This window comes from Neopelma chrysocephalum, unplaced genomic scaffold (genome assembly GCF_003984885.1).
Source record: "Neopelma chrysocephalum unplaced genomic scaffold, ASM398488v2 Primary Assembly neopelma1_86, whole genome shotgun sequence".
Lineage (NCBI taxonomy): Eukaryota > Metazoa > Chordata > Aves > Passeriformes > Pipridae > Neopelma > Neopelma chrysocephalum.
Genome location: NW_020897748.1, coordinates 5,716,281 through 5,733,109, shown reverse-complemented (window position 1 = coordinate 5,733,109; position 16,829 = coordinate 5,716,281). Strand labels below are relative to the sequence as shown.

General features: G+C 42.1%; 1 protein-coding gene, 1 long non-coding RNA gene and 1 other non-coding gene across 6 annotated transcripts in view; 1 reads left to right on the top strand and 2 right to left on the bottom strand.

Moving 5' to 3' along the window:
- Nucleotides 1-1,456: 1,456 nt before the first annotated feature.
- On the bottom strand, nt 1,457-15,502 carry CUNH8orf37 (chromosome unknown C8orf37 homolog). 4 transcript variants are annotated; one of them, XR_003535699.1, is made up of 8 exons: nt 14,971-15,090; nt 13,022-13,121; nt 10,547-10,617; nt 9,975-10,040; nt 9,080-9,175; nt 3,512-5,165; nt 2,589-2,638; nt 1,457-1,821 (listed from the first exon to the last, which is right to left on the bottom strand). XR_003535699.1 is itself a non-coding variant. In XM_027692389.1 (6 exons), the coding sequence occupies exons 1-6, from the start codon at nt 15,435-15,437 to the stop codon at nt 5,006-5,008; spliced, it is 555 nt and encodes a 184-aa protein (XP_027548190.1). In that variant the 5' UTR covers nt 15,438-15,502; the 3' UTR covers nt 1,457-5,005. The 4 variants fall into 4 exon arrangements, 3 of the variants coding, with proteins under 3 accessions (XP_027548190.1, XP_027548192.1, XP_027548191.1); XM_027692389.1 differs by lacking the exon at nt 14,971-15,090 and adding an exon at nt 15,376-15,502 and having other exon boundaries at nt 1,457-5,165; XM_027692391.1 differs by having other exon boundaries at nt 1,457-5,165; nt 14,971-15,103.
- Nucleotides 12,303-16,829, top strand: part of LOC113971910 — a 59,195-nt gene continuing 54,668 nt past the window's right edge. The window contains exon 1 of the long non-coding RNA XR_003535702.1: nt 12,303-12,463. This is a non-coding gene — a long non-coding RNA (uncharacterized LOC113971910). The remainder of the gene's footprint in view (nt 12,464-16,829) is intronic.
- On the bottom strand, nt 15,252-15,333 carry TRNAS-AGA. The gene has a single exon. It is a non-coding gene; the product is annotated as a tRNA-Ser (tRNA).

Genomic DNA, 16,829 nt, shown 5'->3' with positions numbered 1-16,829 from the left:
AGGTGTTAGGACAATTCTCATGCCATGTTGCAGATTGCTCTGGTCTACATCACTTTCCTATATAGACAGGAATTTTCTATTTCTAAATCTTAGACTTTTACTGCTTCCTTTTTAAGAGTTAATCATCTTGGGTGATGTGCTATATAAATTTTGTATTCAACATTAGAAGATCCTAACATACACAACCTCTACTTGCCAAAATTATTGAACATTTTCAGGGAAAATTAATTTGGGCAGGGTGAGGCAATTTAGTTTTTCTAGTCATTAGAGGATAAACACAGATAGATATACCTACATACACACAACACAGTTTTTTATGCTTCTTTAGCTGACAGCTAAAAACGTTAATCTACTCCAGTATTGGTCAGGAACCACTTGAGGACCATTTGGATGAAGTTGTACAAAAATCAAGTGGAGTTGCTACAGATCTGGCTACCCCACTTATAATCACACTAGTAGGAGGCAAACGCAAGAAGCCTCCGTTCGTTGAATGTAAACCTTCATCATTCTAGAAAAACAGTCGGCGGTGTTGCTCTGCCCTCTGCAGACTGGACTGTATAATCACATATTACCCCCGACTAGGTACTTAAAAAGCACATCTCACTCAGGAGAAAAAAGTTGCCAGTGTGAATAAAACATTCATAAGTACTACCTTCTACTTGTGCACTGTGACACTGCAAGCTGTAAATAAGTCAGGCATGAAGCAGTGGGTGCTTTCTGTGTGTGCTCATGCAGTCCACACTGCCCATTAAGTCAGGGAAGTAATTATTGCCTGAATAGCACCAATGCCTTGAGTCCAAATTCAGGATGAGGTACCGGAAATATTTATGTCTGTCACTAATAACTGCCAGGCAAACACGTATACATGCATTTCTTGATGGTGGAGAAACAAGTTCCAACTCCCATATGCAGAGCAACTCCTCCCAGGTACTAAGAATGGTTTTCCACAGCAAGATCCAGGGCACAGCCAAATGCTGTGATTCCTTGACTGATCTCCCTCTTTCCTGTGAGCAGTATGATGCTAGTGATAACCCACTCTGACTGACACACCAAGGTACCAGCACCCCACTCTGCAAGATATACCACCTTTGACAGCAGCTGGCTCCACCTTTTATCCAAGGTAAACATCTGAGAAATGTGGCATATGCATCCATCTTTATGAGCTCTCTATAATTTAATGTACTATCCTCGTTATCTCCAGATAATGAGGATATTACGGCCAGTTATCTGGTAAAGAATATTAAAGCTTATTCAATTCTCTGCTATTTGCTGCATCCCCACTGATGTGAGAAAACACACACAGCAGGACTTTACTGTTTCTTATGAGCTGGACAATGTTTTTGTACTAAGGGCATATCATAAGTCTTCCGACAGAAAATATGGTCCTACATAATTTTGATAAGGCTTCTCTTGGCTAAGAACAACACAGTAACATTTACACAACACACAATTCAGATTTGTTCCAACTTTTCATTTTATTAAGTGCTGACATTTGAAAAGTAGACATTTCTCAAAGCACAGATGTCAAACCCCAGGCATTGGATGAGGCCCTCACAAATGAGCAGCACCTGATGTTCCTTTACCTCCCACCTGTCTGTAGTTATCGGGTATCACACAACAGACAAAACTGGTCAGGTCTTGCGCAAAAAGAGCCTGGCAGGAAGAAAAATTTGCCTGCACAGCTCCCAGCATAGTCCCTCTCCTATAGTGTGACTACCACATGTGCTGGTTACATGACCCAAAGACTCACATGTCAGGAAACAAGAGAAGTGGTAGTCTTTCAGCAAGTGGCAGCATTTGCAGAATACCTTCAGTACAAAACTGAAATAGGTGTTCGGAAAGAAAAAAATCTTTATTCAACACAATACAGCGCAGAGCTTGCAATATGTAATGCTATTATGCTTCTGTACGTTAAATATAATGGCAGGTCAAGACCTTCAATAATGACTCTTCTGAGCTGTATTCAGCATCTGGCTTGGACACCCTCCATGTTTTGCAGGTAAGACAAGTGAAATGTAGTCAGAACAGCAAATTAAAATTTGATGAAGAAAAGCTATATATATCTGAATGGCATTCCTATCCAGAAATACTGCAGGAACATAGATTTAGAAAAGTTGGTATGAGATTAAACCACTGACTACATTTCCATGTGAATGCTTTTGTATGGATTATCATTTTGTCATCCTTCATGGCTTCTGTTTTGTTGAGATGGAGGGATCTGCTCCAGACTAATGCTGCAGGCTAGAAAATTTTCAAGCATATCACCTAAGCAAAATAAAAGCCTCAAATTTTCACCTTGTCCATTTCAGAAACGGAAATGTTATTTTTAATTCCAAAGCAAAAAACTGGAGGAAAACAATGGTCACATTCATACTTAGCAAAACTGTGCTCTGGTAGTTCCGTTTGACAACAGCTGAATGGCATTCTTAAACAGAATTCTTTCCATGTTCTGAAACAGAATTCTCTACATAATCCCTGTTATCTCAGATAACTGACATGGAAATATCACTTCGGGTCTGGGCTATGTCTTGAAAACCTTGTGCAATCTGACAATACCTTCATCAAACAAACAAAAGCTCTAATTTTACCTTTTTTCCCCTACTTTCTTTTCATTTGAGGACTTTGAAGTGGTTTGTAACTGAGGAAAGCAAAGGAAGGGAAATCAAATCTTAATACCGCTCCTCCTTCCAACACAATAATTATATTGAATGACATAGTAACTATTCTCAAATCTAAAAATATGCTAAATTCTGTAATGAAAACCAATACAATATGCACTATTTCTGCACCTGTTTACAACTTCCCTTGGACAAAGAGATGTCACATCCCACCATTCTACCAAGGCCAGAAACAAGTAACTATACTTGAGTAAACCTGATTATTCCGGGGGAATGTTTAGGGTACAGGAGACATGCTCCTTTTTCAAGTCATGTAAGACTTGGTCTCATGACTGAGATGGGTATTAGGATTTTCCCTGTTTCTTACTCACAGGTTGCAAGCCCAATTTGATCCTACACTGTGGCACAAGTTCCAGAGCAAATCCAACTGAAAGAGTACCCTGTGGGACTACTTGGTCATGAGTTTCCAATAGCCTCAGAACACACGTGCCAAGGCAACTCAGCACTTTTTGAAATGCATTCTTCAAGAATAATGGAGAGCAGGTTCCTTCTTCCCCAGAGCTTGTTAACTACTGCTGGGTTCTTCCCTTATGCTTAGCACTGATGTTTTCTGGGCATGGAAATCACTCAGGCCCACCTGAAGAAAACCCAGGAACACTCACTGCCTTCAGCCCACACCAGGGTGAACTCTTCACAAAGGACAGAAAGCCAAGCAGGCATCTGACTGAGCACTAATCAATTGGTTTCTGGGTCCCTTGGTCTCCTGAACCTGCAGTTTTAGATTCTAGCAGTTGAAACTTCAGCCTGAAATACCAATTTCATTGAAAACAATACACGACCTTAAATATGTCTACACCAGTATGCCAAGTAGTACCTCTCAAAAGCCAGCTCACCTCTGACTCTACTGGTAAGCCTGCACGTGGCACTGGAAGATGCAGTCTGGACACTGAAGAAGCACTGCCAAGGCTCCCAGGCACAGTGCTGGTCCTCTGCAGCTTCTAAAACAAGCACTCAAGGAAGGGGAAGGGAAGCAGGATGCAGAGTACATCATGCCTCTGGTCACTGCCAAGATCTGCTCTTTCAGAGGGCAACGGATTCAAGAGATCACCTCCATAAGAAAGACCATGCAATTGTTTTGGAAAAGCTCAGAAACAGAACAAATGTACAGTTAGAACCATGAGCAGAACTTCCTAGAAAAGGAAATTGCTCTGTATAGCTAGAATTGCTCAAAGTAAATAATCTCGAATTTATTTGTATAGATACACATATTGCATAGCAAAAATATTGACAGACTTCCCATTCTGAGACACTTTTAAATGTAGTAAATGACAGGACTGGTAGTCCTTTCCTTCCTATCTCCTTGCATAAAACTCAAGTCTATCTCCTGTGTTATTTATACATAAAGAAAAGAAAGAGCTCATAAACTATAGTGACAGTGACTGTAAGCAAGACAATTCACCAAGTAACGTTACCGGTGGAAGGAAGTGTGTTGAAACAGGACAGTGACACTTTCTCAATACATAGTATTTTAAGGAGAAGTTGAAGGGAAAGCTATGTGAAACTGAAATAAAATCTAAATTCCAACATCAGTGGGGATATATATTTTCTCACTCTTAAAAGCCTGAGCCTTTTTCCCTTGAGAATATTGACAGAAAACTCTTCAGAATATCTTTAAAATTGCACAAAATTTAATAATAACTTGTTCACCTCTTGCAGTGAAGGCTGAGGAAAATTTCATTGTGGTAAAAGTGCTTAGTCAGAGGAAAGTGCTCTGAAGAAAGCAGTAGGAACTGGAAGAAAATTTTCAGCACCTGCAGTTTTTGGTTACTGGTGGATAAAAGAAAGTAAAGTTCTGGGGTGTGCTGAAACCTTTGAGGTGAGAGCTGATCCCACAGTAATTTTTTAAGAGAGCAAACAACCACTTGCTCATTACCAGCAATGAGCAAAGCAGAAGAGCGGGATTAATTTCTGTGCTGAAATTCATATGCTTGTGTGTCATGGCTGTGTCCCAGCCCACCATTTTGAATCCAAGATTCTGCAGACATGGGAAATAAGGCTCTCTTCTAGTAGATATGAGGAACAGTATCAAGGTGTTTTGCTCATGCCCAGGTCTGTTATTTCCTCTTCTCCTTTAACACTACTCAGTATGAGCTTTAACCTCATTTAGCTTCCAGAAAGCCTCAAAATTGTTTCTTGTAATAATTCAACTCTCCACATTGCTTGCAAGACAGTTAAATTGAAAAAACAGGTTTTCAGGTTGAAATCTGGGTATTATAATCTATTTCTAGATAGAAGTATTCAAGTGTCCAGCTCTTCTCAGAAAACTGGGAAACAAATTGAGTTTGAGACCTGTGTCCACACAAGTAGGTATCACACACAAGAAGACTTCATTCTCCATGTTTACCACAAACCCACCGAAGCTGCTGCTCCGTCTGGAGGTCAGTTAATTCATCAATGGATCTCCAGCTGCACTGACAAGCGTATGCTCGTGCTCCTTTCTTCTTTATCATCTTTGCTCTTAGTTTACTGAGCTCAGGCATGTTATTCCTGCCAAACAAGTGAATTCAGCTTAGGATCATGCTTTTTTTTTTTTTTTTCAGAAAAAAGATTCATGAGGCTATTTCAAATCAGGAGAGCTTTTAAAGGCACTTCTGAGTACCACAGTCATAAATAAATTTAGGGATAATTTAAATTCTGTTTTGAACACAATCCTTTCCCGAGATCATTCTCGGTCCATAGTTGCTGTGTTCTGAGATCAACTAGAGATTGATGTTTTTGTAAGCAGTGTTCTCTGTTGGGTTTAGAGACCTTGTGTCAGCCTCCAGAGAAAGAGCTGGGAAGAAAACCAGGTAGAATTAATTCTCATGTTAGGAAATTATCCAAAAATGTATTTATCTTATCAAACTTACTGTAAAAATCACTGTGGAGAATGGGAACAACTAAAGAGTTAAACTTTTCATCAGGAACTGTTACTCAGGATGATTGCTAAAGTGACTGATATGAAATGGCCACAAGAGGGAAGAATGTACATCAAACCACAAGTAATTCCAGTGCAAGCATGAACAACAACAAATAAAAAATCAGCACAGCTATGACAAAAACAAGTTGTTTCAAAAAAATCAAGTGAAAATGTAACATTTTAGCTATCTACCCTCAAGACCTCCTCCTCAATTACTGGACACTGAATTGCTCAAAACCAACATGAAATAGCCCAGCTAAATAAAGAAAACCCAAAACAAGTTGGGAAAGGGAAGAATTTTTAGAAAAAGAGTCCAGACAACTATTGATGGAAGGCAAATATTTAATCTTAAAGTTTGCTTCCTAAAATTCACGTCTGTCAAAAAAAATAGCTACAGATCTTGCTAAAGATTACAGACGATGTTACATGTATCTGACATTAATGCCTCTTTTTTTTTGGTTGTTTTTGTTTAATAATTTCAAGATCAGAGAAGCAGAATAATTTAGACTTTGGGAAAATAGAAGAATCGTACTTTTGTTTATCCTTTCCTGCTACCAAACTCATCTTAGGAGACTAATGCAGCACTATCTTTTTAATGCTGCTTTAAGTAATGGGAAAAATATGGGCATTCAAAGAGAAATACAAATTTTGAGACTGGAAGGAAAATACAGGAATAACCAAAGATGTAATACAGGGAAAATAATGGAAAAGGAGCTGATATCTCCATTATTGTTCTACTCCATCTGTCATATCCCTCGCTGTCCAAGCACATACTCTGAACACACCCACCTGTTCCATCAGTTAACAGGCACATGCAGAGACTGTACTAAAATAAATAGGAATCCAAATTTGATGTCTGTATTAGGTACCCTTCACAAAGTGTTGGCATTAGATGTAGTTTTAGACAAACTGAAAATAAGAACAACTTAATTTTAACTCTTCAAAAATATTTAAAGAATTAAAATCAAAGACATCATCATGGCTAGGCTTCGCGAACGAAGATTTGGGAAGGGCTCTACCCATTTTTCATGCAAGCGCGTTGGTGGCTAAAAAGGCCAATACGAGAAAGGCAAGTCCGGTTGCAAAAGACACAGCAGAAAGACTCCTTAGATGGTATATTCTGCAAGGTTCGATTCTTTCTGCGTTGTCTTTTCTCCTCAAGAGTGATCCTGCGTGCCTTCTCAAAAGCATCAGCGGCGTTATAAATGGTCTGTCTCCAGGCCTCCCGATTAGAGGCCAGAGTGGACCAGTTATGGTGATCAATATGCCCGAGGCTGAGTTGTTGCTTCAGGGAGTCCTTGTATCTTTTCTTTGGAGCTCCTCTCTTGCGGCAGCCAGTGGCAAGTTCACCATAGAGCAGGATCTTAGGGAGGCGGTGGTCCTTCATCCTAGAGACGTGCCCTGCCCAACGCAGTTGCGTTCTCAGTAACATGGCCTCAATACTTGTAATTGCTGCCTGTTCGAGAACAGATGTATTGGTCACATAGTCTGACCAATGGATGTTAAGGATTGTACGGAGGCAGCGTTGATGGAAGCGTTCTAGGAGACGCAGGTGGTGGCGGTAGATGACCCATGATTCGGAACCATATAGAAGAGTAGACAGCACTATGGCTCTGTAAACACTGATCTTGGTGCTTTTCTTCAAGTGTTTATTACGCCAAACTCGTTTATGGAGTTTTCCAAAAGCACTGTATGCCTTCGCTAACCTATTGTCTATCTCCCCATCAATCTTACCATCTGAGGAGATGAGGCTGCCTAGGTAATTAAACTGTTGGACCGAATTGAGTTCTGACTGGCCGATGGTGATGTGGGGATGGTGGGGGACTTCCTGAGGTGCAGGCTGATGGAGAACTTCTGTCTTCTTTAAGCTGACTTCCAGCCCAAAGAGCTCAGCAGCCTCTGCAAAGCAGGATGTTAAACGCTGCAGGGCTGCTTCTGTGTGGGCAACAAGGGCGGCGTCATCAGCATAGAGCAGCTCCCGGACAAGATGGTTTAGGGTCTTAGTGTGGGCCTTCAGTCGCCTTAGGTTGAATAGGCTTCCATCAGTACGATATCGAATGTAGATACCGTCCTGATCATCGAGGTCTGCCGAGGCCCTTTGAAGCATCATGCTGAAAAAGACTGTGAATAGGGTAGGAGCGAGAACGCAGCCTTGTTTCACACCATTCTTTATTAGAAAGGGCTCAGAAAGCGTGTTGCCATATCTGACTTGGCCGTGCTGATCCTCATGGAGTGAGATGATCATTTTAAGGAACTTGGGGGGACAACCTAAACGTTCCAAAATCTGCCAAAGACCTTTTCTGCTCACAGTATCGAAAGCCTTGGTGAGGTCGACAAAGGTTACATAGAGACCTTTGTTCTGTTCCCTACACTTCTCTTGCAGTTGTCTGAGAACAAATATCATGTCTGTGGTGCTCCTGTTGGCTCTGAAGCCACACTGACTTTCAGGTAGAATTTCTTCTGCTATAGCGGGTATTAGTCTGTTCAGGAGTATTCTTGCCAAGATTTTGCCAGCAATGGAGAGCAGAGTAATACCACGGTAATTTGAGCAGTCTGATTTAGTACCTTTCTTCTTATACAAGGTGATGATGACTGCATCACGAAGGTCTGAAGGTAGTTCGCCTAGTTCCCAACAGCGCACCACAAGCTCATGAAATTTAGCATGGAGTGCAAGGCCCCCATGTTTCCAGACTTCAGGTGGGATTCCATCAACCCCAGCTGCCTTGCCGATTTTCACCTGCTGTATGGCCTTGAGGGTTTCTCCTAGAGTGGGGGCAGTATCCAATTCGTATTTCACTGGTTGTTGTGTGATGGACTGAATTGCTGAGTCTTGTACTACACGGTTGGTACTGAAAAGAGTCTGAAAGTGTTCAGACCATCTATTCAGAATGGAGGTATGATCTGTCAGAAGCACTTTCAGACTCTTTTCAGTACCAACCGTGTAGTACAAGCATACCAAAGACATCATAATGTCAGAAGAAAACAAAAATCCCACCCCTCCATTTAATCAAACCTTGCTTCAAGAAAGAAATCTGTTGAGAAATAAAGCTATTTGATTTTCACCAAACATGACAGCATAATACTTGATACTGGAAAAAAGAAAATATGACTTGAAACAATCACAGTCTGTATGACTGAAGGTCTAGTGAGAAGCACATGCTGAACAGTCTACATTTATATTGTAGGCACCCTGCAATGGCATAGCAGAGGGCAACCCATCACCATGGATTATCTGCTTATTTCAGCAATAAAGTTGCCTTTGATCCATGAAACTTAAATTCTTTTTAAAAGCAGAGAGGGAGTGATGGAAGAAGAAATGGAAATGGATAAAAACAGATTATTGCTTCCCTCTCCCCACAGACTTTCCCACCTGATCCCAAACAGGTCACACACATGTTCCTTTTTAGGTAACACAGCAGTGCTCGGGACTTTTCATCTTTCCTGTTCTTATTATGGCCCAAAGCACAGTAACACAATACTACCAAACCCATCTCAGACATACCTGAAAAAAAGATAATCACAGGACTGATCCCAGATGTAGTCATTGAAAAGTGACACACGGAAGTCGCAAGCAGTACAACGTAGTTGATCACATGTTCTGGTCAAAAAAGAACAAAACGGTCCAAGAGGTTATCACAATCAGAGAAGTACCTAGATCATAATTGTTTTAAAGTACAGTGCTCAGTGAGAAATACTAGAAGCAATATTACCTAATCTTAATGTTTTTACATCCCTGGCAAGTTCATTATGGTATGTGATTTAACTGTATGATCAGGTATTATTTTTACAGGTTCATAACCTCACTGAACACAAAAAAATAAACTCACATTCTCTTGATATATTCTTTGGTCTTCCTCACTGGTAGAGCACCTGACCAGCATCCAAATACGCATCAAGTACATAATTACTTACTACAAAAAATCCCACATGGAAATGCAATAATGTTCTATAGGATGTTGTGGATAAATCTTCCCCTACTAAATTCAGCTGCAGTTGCAAAGCACTCTGGCTATTTTCAGTTCAGGCTCTGGGATGATTTAAACCAGCCCACTGATTTAAGTCACATACTTGGCATCACCAGAAAGATGAAGAGAGGCAGGGAAAAATAACAATGCAGCAGCAACTTCCTTAACTACTTGTTACTGATTTTTGGAGTTTTGTGTGTCATTTGCACACATTTTTCAACACTTCAAACAAACAAAAGATCTAGTGGTCGACAACAGAGGACTGGAAGGGACCAGCTGACTTCAACTGCAGTTACAGGCAGCCCCTTCTTTAGATGACTATAAGGCCGTCCTGTCCAGTTCAAATGCAGAACTCTGTACGACTATAGAAACACAGCCCTGAATAAAAACAATGATAAAGCAAGTAGCACATTTTTTTTTCAGGTTTCCTACCTTTTTGAAATATTTGTTCCTATGCCAGAGGGTGAAGCGCTTCCACCCAGGTACACTGGACAGCATCTACATGGATTCATTAAAAAATACTAACTTATGGCAAAACAGGTTAGAGAAGGTAGTACAATGCTTCTCCTAGTTTAAAAGCATGGTATTTATAAAATAATATTTATTAAATAGAGGCAAAGCGTCCCAATGCTTGCAAACTACAGAATTTTAAAATTTCCATTACCAAGATGTTCAAAGAAAAACTCTGCCAAAATCACTATACCAAATATATATGGGTCTATATATTGCAGCGTTTGATAAATGTGTATGTCCATAAGGCAAAGGGAGAAGTTGTTAAAAAACTTAAATAATTAATAAATTTATGATAATTTTGATCACATGAAAACACATGAGCAATGCTTCAAAATTATCTCTTTATCTTTGTTTTTCTTTAAAAAGAATGTTTCTGTACTCAATGTCTTTCTTAGTTAATGTCAACACAGATTAAAGAGCAGCAATATTATTAAACTGACAAGAATTTATAATCAAACTATGTCCAACAAGCTAAAACATTTTTCACTTACTTTTTCCCACATGCCTGTATAATAGCACTATTTCTTTCAGGTGTGAGACTTGTGAAGTTAGACTTCAATTTCTGTTTGAAAAGAAATCAAAGAATAAAATGTGGCATTACAACAAGGTAACAATATTCTGTTTTACTTAATAAGCCGGAGCCAGAAAATCTCAGTCACAGAAGAAGGGGACTAAGGATTTGGGAATTTTCTTGGTCAGGGTTGTGAGGCTCTTTGAGACAAAAGCTACTGAAGTAACAGATAAGTGAGAACAAGGCTTCTCTTCCTATATTGAATTTTCAGCTCTGCCTGAAGGAATTCAACACCACATGATCACTTTGACTTTACAATCGAGACTTAGTATTTCATGTCCTCCTTTTAATAATTTTGCTTCTAAAACCAGCTTTAATTTAGGAGCCCTCTCCCTCAATGTTTTTGAGCTTTTGTTTCATTAAACACATCAAGAACTTAGATTATTCAAAAAGATAAAGTGTCTTTGAAAAGTTTCTTATTTGCTGCGCACAAAACAGGTTATTTGAATTCTACAATATCAGAATTCTAGATCCTAAATGGGAAGTTCTAGGGATATAAAATGATAAAATTATACAAATTTACTGACATAATTCTCTCTCCCTCAGATATATGTATTGTGGTATACAAGTGTTTTTTGTTGGCTCAGATTTAGCCACTCTGTAAAAAATCAAGTAAAACCAAAACAAAACCAATATCCCTAATGAAAATATGAGAATCTGCACAAGAGGTTATGAAGTATAAATAACACAATTTTCTACTGCTGATACTAAAATGAATATATGTTTTCTATGTCTTCTATCATTCTGAGTATCTTGACAATGTAAATTTGTGGCTTCATCTCCATCCCCTGCTGTGAAACAAGACAAGTCATTTGCAAAGGATACAAAATGGGGAGCAGTCCTTGCTGTGTCAGATGACTGTGCTGCCATTAAGAGGGACCTCAAATGACTGCAGAAATGGGCTGAGAGGAATCTTTTCAAGTTCATCTAAGGGGAAATACAAACTCCTGCCCCTGGGGAGGAATAACCCTTATGCACCAGAACACAATGAGGGCTGAGCAGCCAGAAAGCAGCTTTGCAGAGAAGGTTGTGGGAAATTCGGTCGATAACAAGTCGACCGTGAGCCAGCAGTGTGCCCTTGCAGCACAGAAGGCCAACAGCACCCTGGGCTACATTAGGAGGGATGTTGCCAACACATCCAGGGAGATGATCCTTCCTCTCTACTCAGCACTGGTGAGACAGAATCACAGAATCATTTCGGTTGGAAGGGACCTTCCTCTGCTCCAAGGAGGGTCAGCTTCAGCAGCTTGCCAAGGACTGTGTCCAGCTGCGTTTTGAAGATCTCCACAGACTGAGACTCCACAACCTCTCTGTGAAGATTATCCCCCGTGTTTGACCACACTCACAGTAAAAAAAGTGTTTTCTTGTGTACAGGTGGAATTTCATGTGTTTCAGTATTTGCCCATTGCCTGTTGTCCTGTCACTGGGCACTACAGAGGAGAGTCTGTCCCCTTCTTTACTATACCTATCAGGTATTTACACACATTGATAAGATCGCCCTGGAGCCCTCTCTTCTCCAGACTGAACAGTCCCAGCTTTCTCAGCCTCTCCTCAGGTGAGAGATAACTCCATAGGCCTTTGTTGGAGGTTCTCCAGTAGCTCCATCTTTCCCCTGTGTTTGAGAGACCAGAACTGGACACAGTACTCCAGATACGACCTCGTAAACATGTATGGAGCACTATGTCCAGTACAAAAGAGACACGAACATAATGGAGTGGGCCCAGAAAAGCACCATGAAGGTGATTAAGGATCTAGACTATCTGACATATAGGTAGAGGATAAGAGAGCTGGAATTGCTTAGCCTGGAGAAGATAATGGTCAGGAGAACCTTATCGAGGTATAAAAATACATGCCAGGGAAAAATAAGGAAGACGTAGCCAAACTCTTCTCAGTGGGGCTCACTGACAGGAGAGGCAATGGGTGCAAATTGAAGTACAAGAATTTACAGTTAAACACGTGAAAAAACTTCTTGTGAGGGTGGTCAAACACTGGAAACAGGTTACTTAGAGAGGGTGCAGTCTCCATCCTTGGAGATATTCGATATTCCATTTGGACATAGACCTGGGCAACTGGCTCTAAGCAGCTCTGCTTAATCAGGTAGTTGGACCAGATGTTCTCCACAGGTCCCTCTTCCAACTGCAAACCTTCTGTGATATTTCACATTATGCTCTGTCTTGAACTAGCATTTCCTTTAATTGCCTGTTACTGCCTAGGTAAGAACATCTCTTTATATCCCTCTTGTTCCTCACTAAAGGATTGTCCTTTTTTACTTTCTGCTTTATTTTCCAAGATTATTCTACAGCTCGTTTTAGTTAATTTTTTGCTTAAAAAGCACCTTATGGTGCTTTCCGTTGTTCTACCTGATCCATTCTGCATGTCTCCAAACTCTACTCACCGGAAGTGTTTTGGTAAAGCTGCTGTCCTTACAGATTTCATCAATAATGTCATCTAGATCTTCTTTGCTGCTGCCAGCACTCATTACCAGTTTAGCTGATCTGAAAAACAAACAAATCAATCATTTTTGTAGCAAAATGAACTACAGCAGTTCTAAGAATTATAACTTAAAAACTAAAAACAGTTACAGCCTTTTTCCTGTAATATTTTTGTAGCATCTAAGGTAGGCCATCCAAGTCATTACTGAACAGGTGTAAACTGCAGAGTGACACCTTTCAGTCCGTGTTGAATTGTCCCATCATAGGTTTTATTTTTGCTTCTTCTTTTACTTCCAACCACTTTCAACCCTGAATAAAACTACGATAATATAACCCATGCTGCACTTACTGGGCAATATATTGGACAGCCCTGATTTTTCACATTAACCTTCAGCAGCAGTAACATGAAAATGTCAGAGGGAGTTGTCTCCTCATGCTACACAACTGCAGGGTTTCTGAAGGAATTCCTGCCAAACTGGATGCATTTAGAAAGGTCACCTGCACTTTGCTTTCACTCAAGTGACACTCAAGTCTGCTGTTTTCTAGCTGTTTGTCAAAGAAAGAGAGGCCTGCATCAACAAATCAAGAAAAAATTCAGTCCTGAGAAAGAAGAAAACTGTGCGATTTTTTAAAAGTTTGTAATTAGATTGACTAAAATTAAGTACTCATCTAACCATTATGCAAATAACAGGGAAGTCTAGCAATGTGGCCAAATGCAATGGGCTTTCTGCACTTGCATTAGTCATTGGGCTCTTCAAGATCCTGACCTGAGTCTCTGAAATGTCTCTTGGGCAAGTGCTCAGCAGCCCACCTGTGGAGAAATCTGGGCAAGCCCCTCTGGTCCACAGACCTTCCAAAGGGAGTCTGAGATGTCTGTGAGGGTGGGGATGTAAACCTGAGTGTCAGGATGGAAATCCAAGGGTGGGCAAAGATGCCTGTGAGGGCCTGGATAGAAACCTGAGGGCAAGAAAAGACAGCTGTGAGGGCCTGGATGGAAGCCTGAGGGCAGGCAGTGGCAGGAGTGTGGCAGACTGAATGCTTGGCTGTACTGTCAGCAATGACCTTGTCAGGACCAAACCTGATGGTATTTGTAACATCACGTTGAAAATTGTGGAATTTGAGGCAGACACCTGAAAGGGTAGAGTCTAAGTTAGGTGCTTTTTGTAGCAGATACAGTTAATAAATATGAACAGAAAACAGAGACACGAGGGAATGGTCTGAAGCTGTGTCAGGGGAGGTTTAGGTTGGATATTAGGAAAAGATTCTTCACCCAGAGGGTGGTTGGGCACTGGAACTGGCTCCCAAGGGAGGCGGTCACAGCACCAAGCCTGCCAGAGCTCAAGAAGTGCTTGAACAATGCTCTAAGGCACATGGTGTAATTCCTGGGGTGTCCTGCACAGGGCCAGGAGTCGGGCTCTGGTGATCCTTGTGGGCCCCTTCCAACTCAGAATATTTTGAGATTCTGTGAAATGACTGAAGTATCAAAAGAATAAAATTTTTGATAATACTATTACTAAAGCTCTTCCTGTGCTAAATTGCGAGATTTACAGATATTTGATATATAACATGAGGTGAGTTATAGAGCCAAGTAATCCCCAACCCTGACTCAGAAGCAAATTAGTGCAGCTTTTAACGCCATATTTAATCCGATGTTGTGGTGCTTCAAAGAGACAAAGACTGGCTGAAGTAACTCAGCTCGCTGGCGCACGACTTGGATGATTAAAAAACAACGGCTACAGGGGACACTCGCTGACCGCCGGCCAACGCTTCGGCTCCTGACCCCGTGTGTTTTGTGTTCCTGAGGGGTCTGGCCGGACGGGGCGGGGCGGAGACGGGCTGCGCGCCACCTAGGCGGCCCCTCGCTCGGCCGGGAGGTGCGTGAGGGCGGCGGGACCGCGGCGGGGCGGCTGACCTGTCCTCCTTGGCCGCCGCAGGCTTCTCCTCTCCGCTGCCGTGCCGGCGGGACAGCCGCCTCTCCACCTCATCCAGCAGCCGGTCCAAGTCGTCCGCCATCTTGCCGCCCCCGCGGTTGCCAAGGCAAGGGCGGGGCCTCCGCGCTCGGGCGGTGTGGGGTGCGGCTGTGGGGCTCCTGTGGAGCTCGGCCGCGGCAAGGCTCCCGCCCGGTCACTCCCGCGATTCGGCAATGAACAATGGGAGAAAAAAAAAAGAAACTGAAAGCCAGTAGACTCCAGCCGTAGTCGGCAGGATTCGAACCTGCGCGGGGAGACCCCAATGGATTTCTAGTCCATCGCCTTAACCACTCGGCCACGACTACGCATGCTAAGAGGGTATTCCCCGCCCTTCTATGAATACTCGCCTGAGGAGACCCATGGGTTGGTATTTAGGGCACGTCTCTGCACAGGGCGCGGTGAAAGGCATAGAATGGAGTTTACGCTTAACGCATCTGTCATACAGTTCACTGCGCTGCGTATTGGTCTGTTTACAGCACAACGAAACGGTTACGCTTTGCTAAGTCCCGCCGGAGAAGCCTGTTTTTTTTCTTCCCCCTCCCCCCTCCCCCCCCGTGAGAGAGAGCGGCCCTAGACCCCTTAAAACCAGGTACGTTGCCCCGCTGACATCCCCCATAGCTCCCGGGGAAGTCGGGGCAGGCATTTTTGAGGAAAGTCCCATATAGCTGGTTCTCGCCTACAACTGCGAGATTAATAAATGCGTAGGTGTCAGTCACCGGTCTTCAACGCGAGCTCTGGCCTCCTCCCTGGTCAGAGACACACTGGAGATCAGATTTCCCGAGGTGGGCACACGACCCATGATGTCAGTGGATATTGTATATTATTATATTTAATTTGAAACCCATGGAAGCGGTTTAGAGAGAGAGGGCCTGTGAAGATAAACAGAACGTTGCCATCTCCTCAGGTCAGCTGAGACAGAGAACTCTGTGCTCGCACCGCCCCCATTGCCAAGATGGCTCAAAATTTATCAGCCTGAGTTGAAGTGGGGTCTGCAGTCCTTGAGAGCTCCAAGCAAAGCCTTTCGGTTACAAGGTGTTTTACAATTCCTCCGGTATTTCAAGTAATGAGTTGTGAGCCCTCTCTGAATTCCCTCGTACTTAAGCTTTTATTTCATCGTTCCATTTTCCTCCCCACATATCTCAGATCTCTGTTAATACCCCAGCCCGTATCATGGCAGTGCTCCTGGGGGAGATGTGTTGGGTTGAACAGTTGTGAGCCTTCCCTGAGTTGATGTGATGGAAGAAACTAAATAGTGTTGATGCTGCTCCAGCTCTTTTAAGTGGTCCCTTGATCAGGACTCTGTGTCGTGTAGGTAAATTCAATCCAGAAGAAGTGGATTTTTGGGTGGAATTTTTACATTCATCTCTTGCAGCTGTGGAGAGTTTAAACTAATCACAATTCTCCCTGGTATGCTATCATCTCTTTAATTTGAAAAAGGATCAGGAGCCCACAGGCTTGGAAAATCTTGAAGAAACTCATGTCCTGAAATACATCATCACATGTGGAAAAGACCAGTTGCTTCATCATCTTAAAGAAGCTTAAGAATGCCGAAATCCAGTATCATTCTGGCATTCTTTCAAATGGCCTTAGAAATCTGAGTACATTCTCTTTTGACTGCAAAGCAGCTTCTTTCCCTTTCCATCAATCCTGTGGCTGTCAGTGTGCCTGTTGCAAGGTGCCAAAAATGTATGGAGTGTCTATGGCATAACAATGCCAAAGTCAGGGGTGCCTCAAGGCCTTGTCCCATGAACTCTTTGCAGCATTTGCTCAGTTGGAAAGCACTTGAAACCAAAAAGAAGAA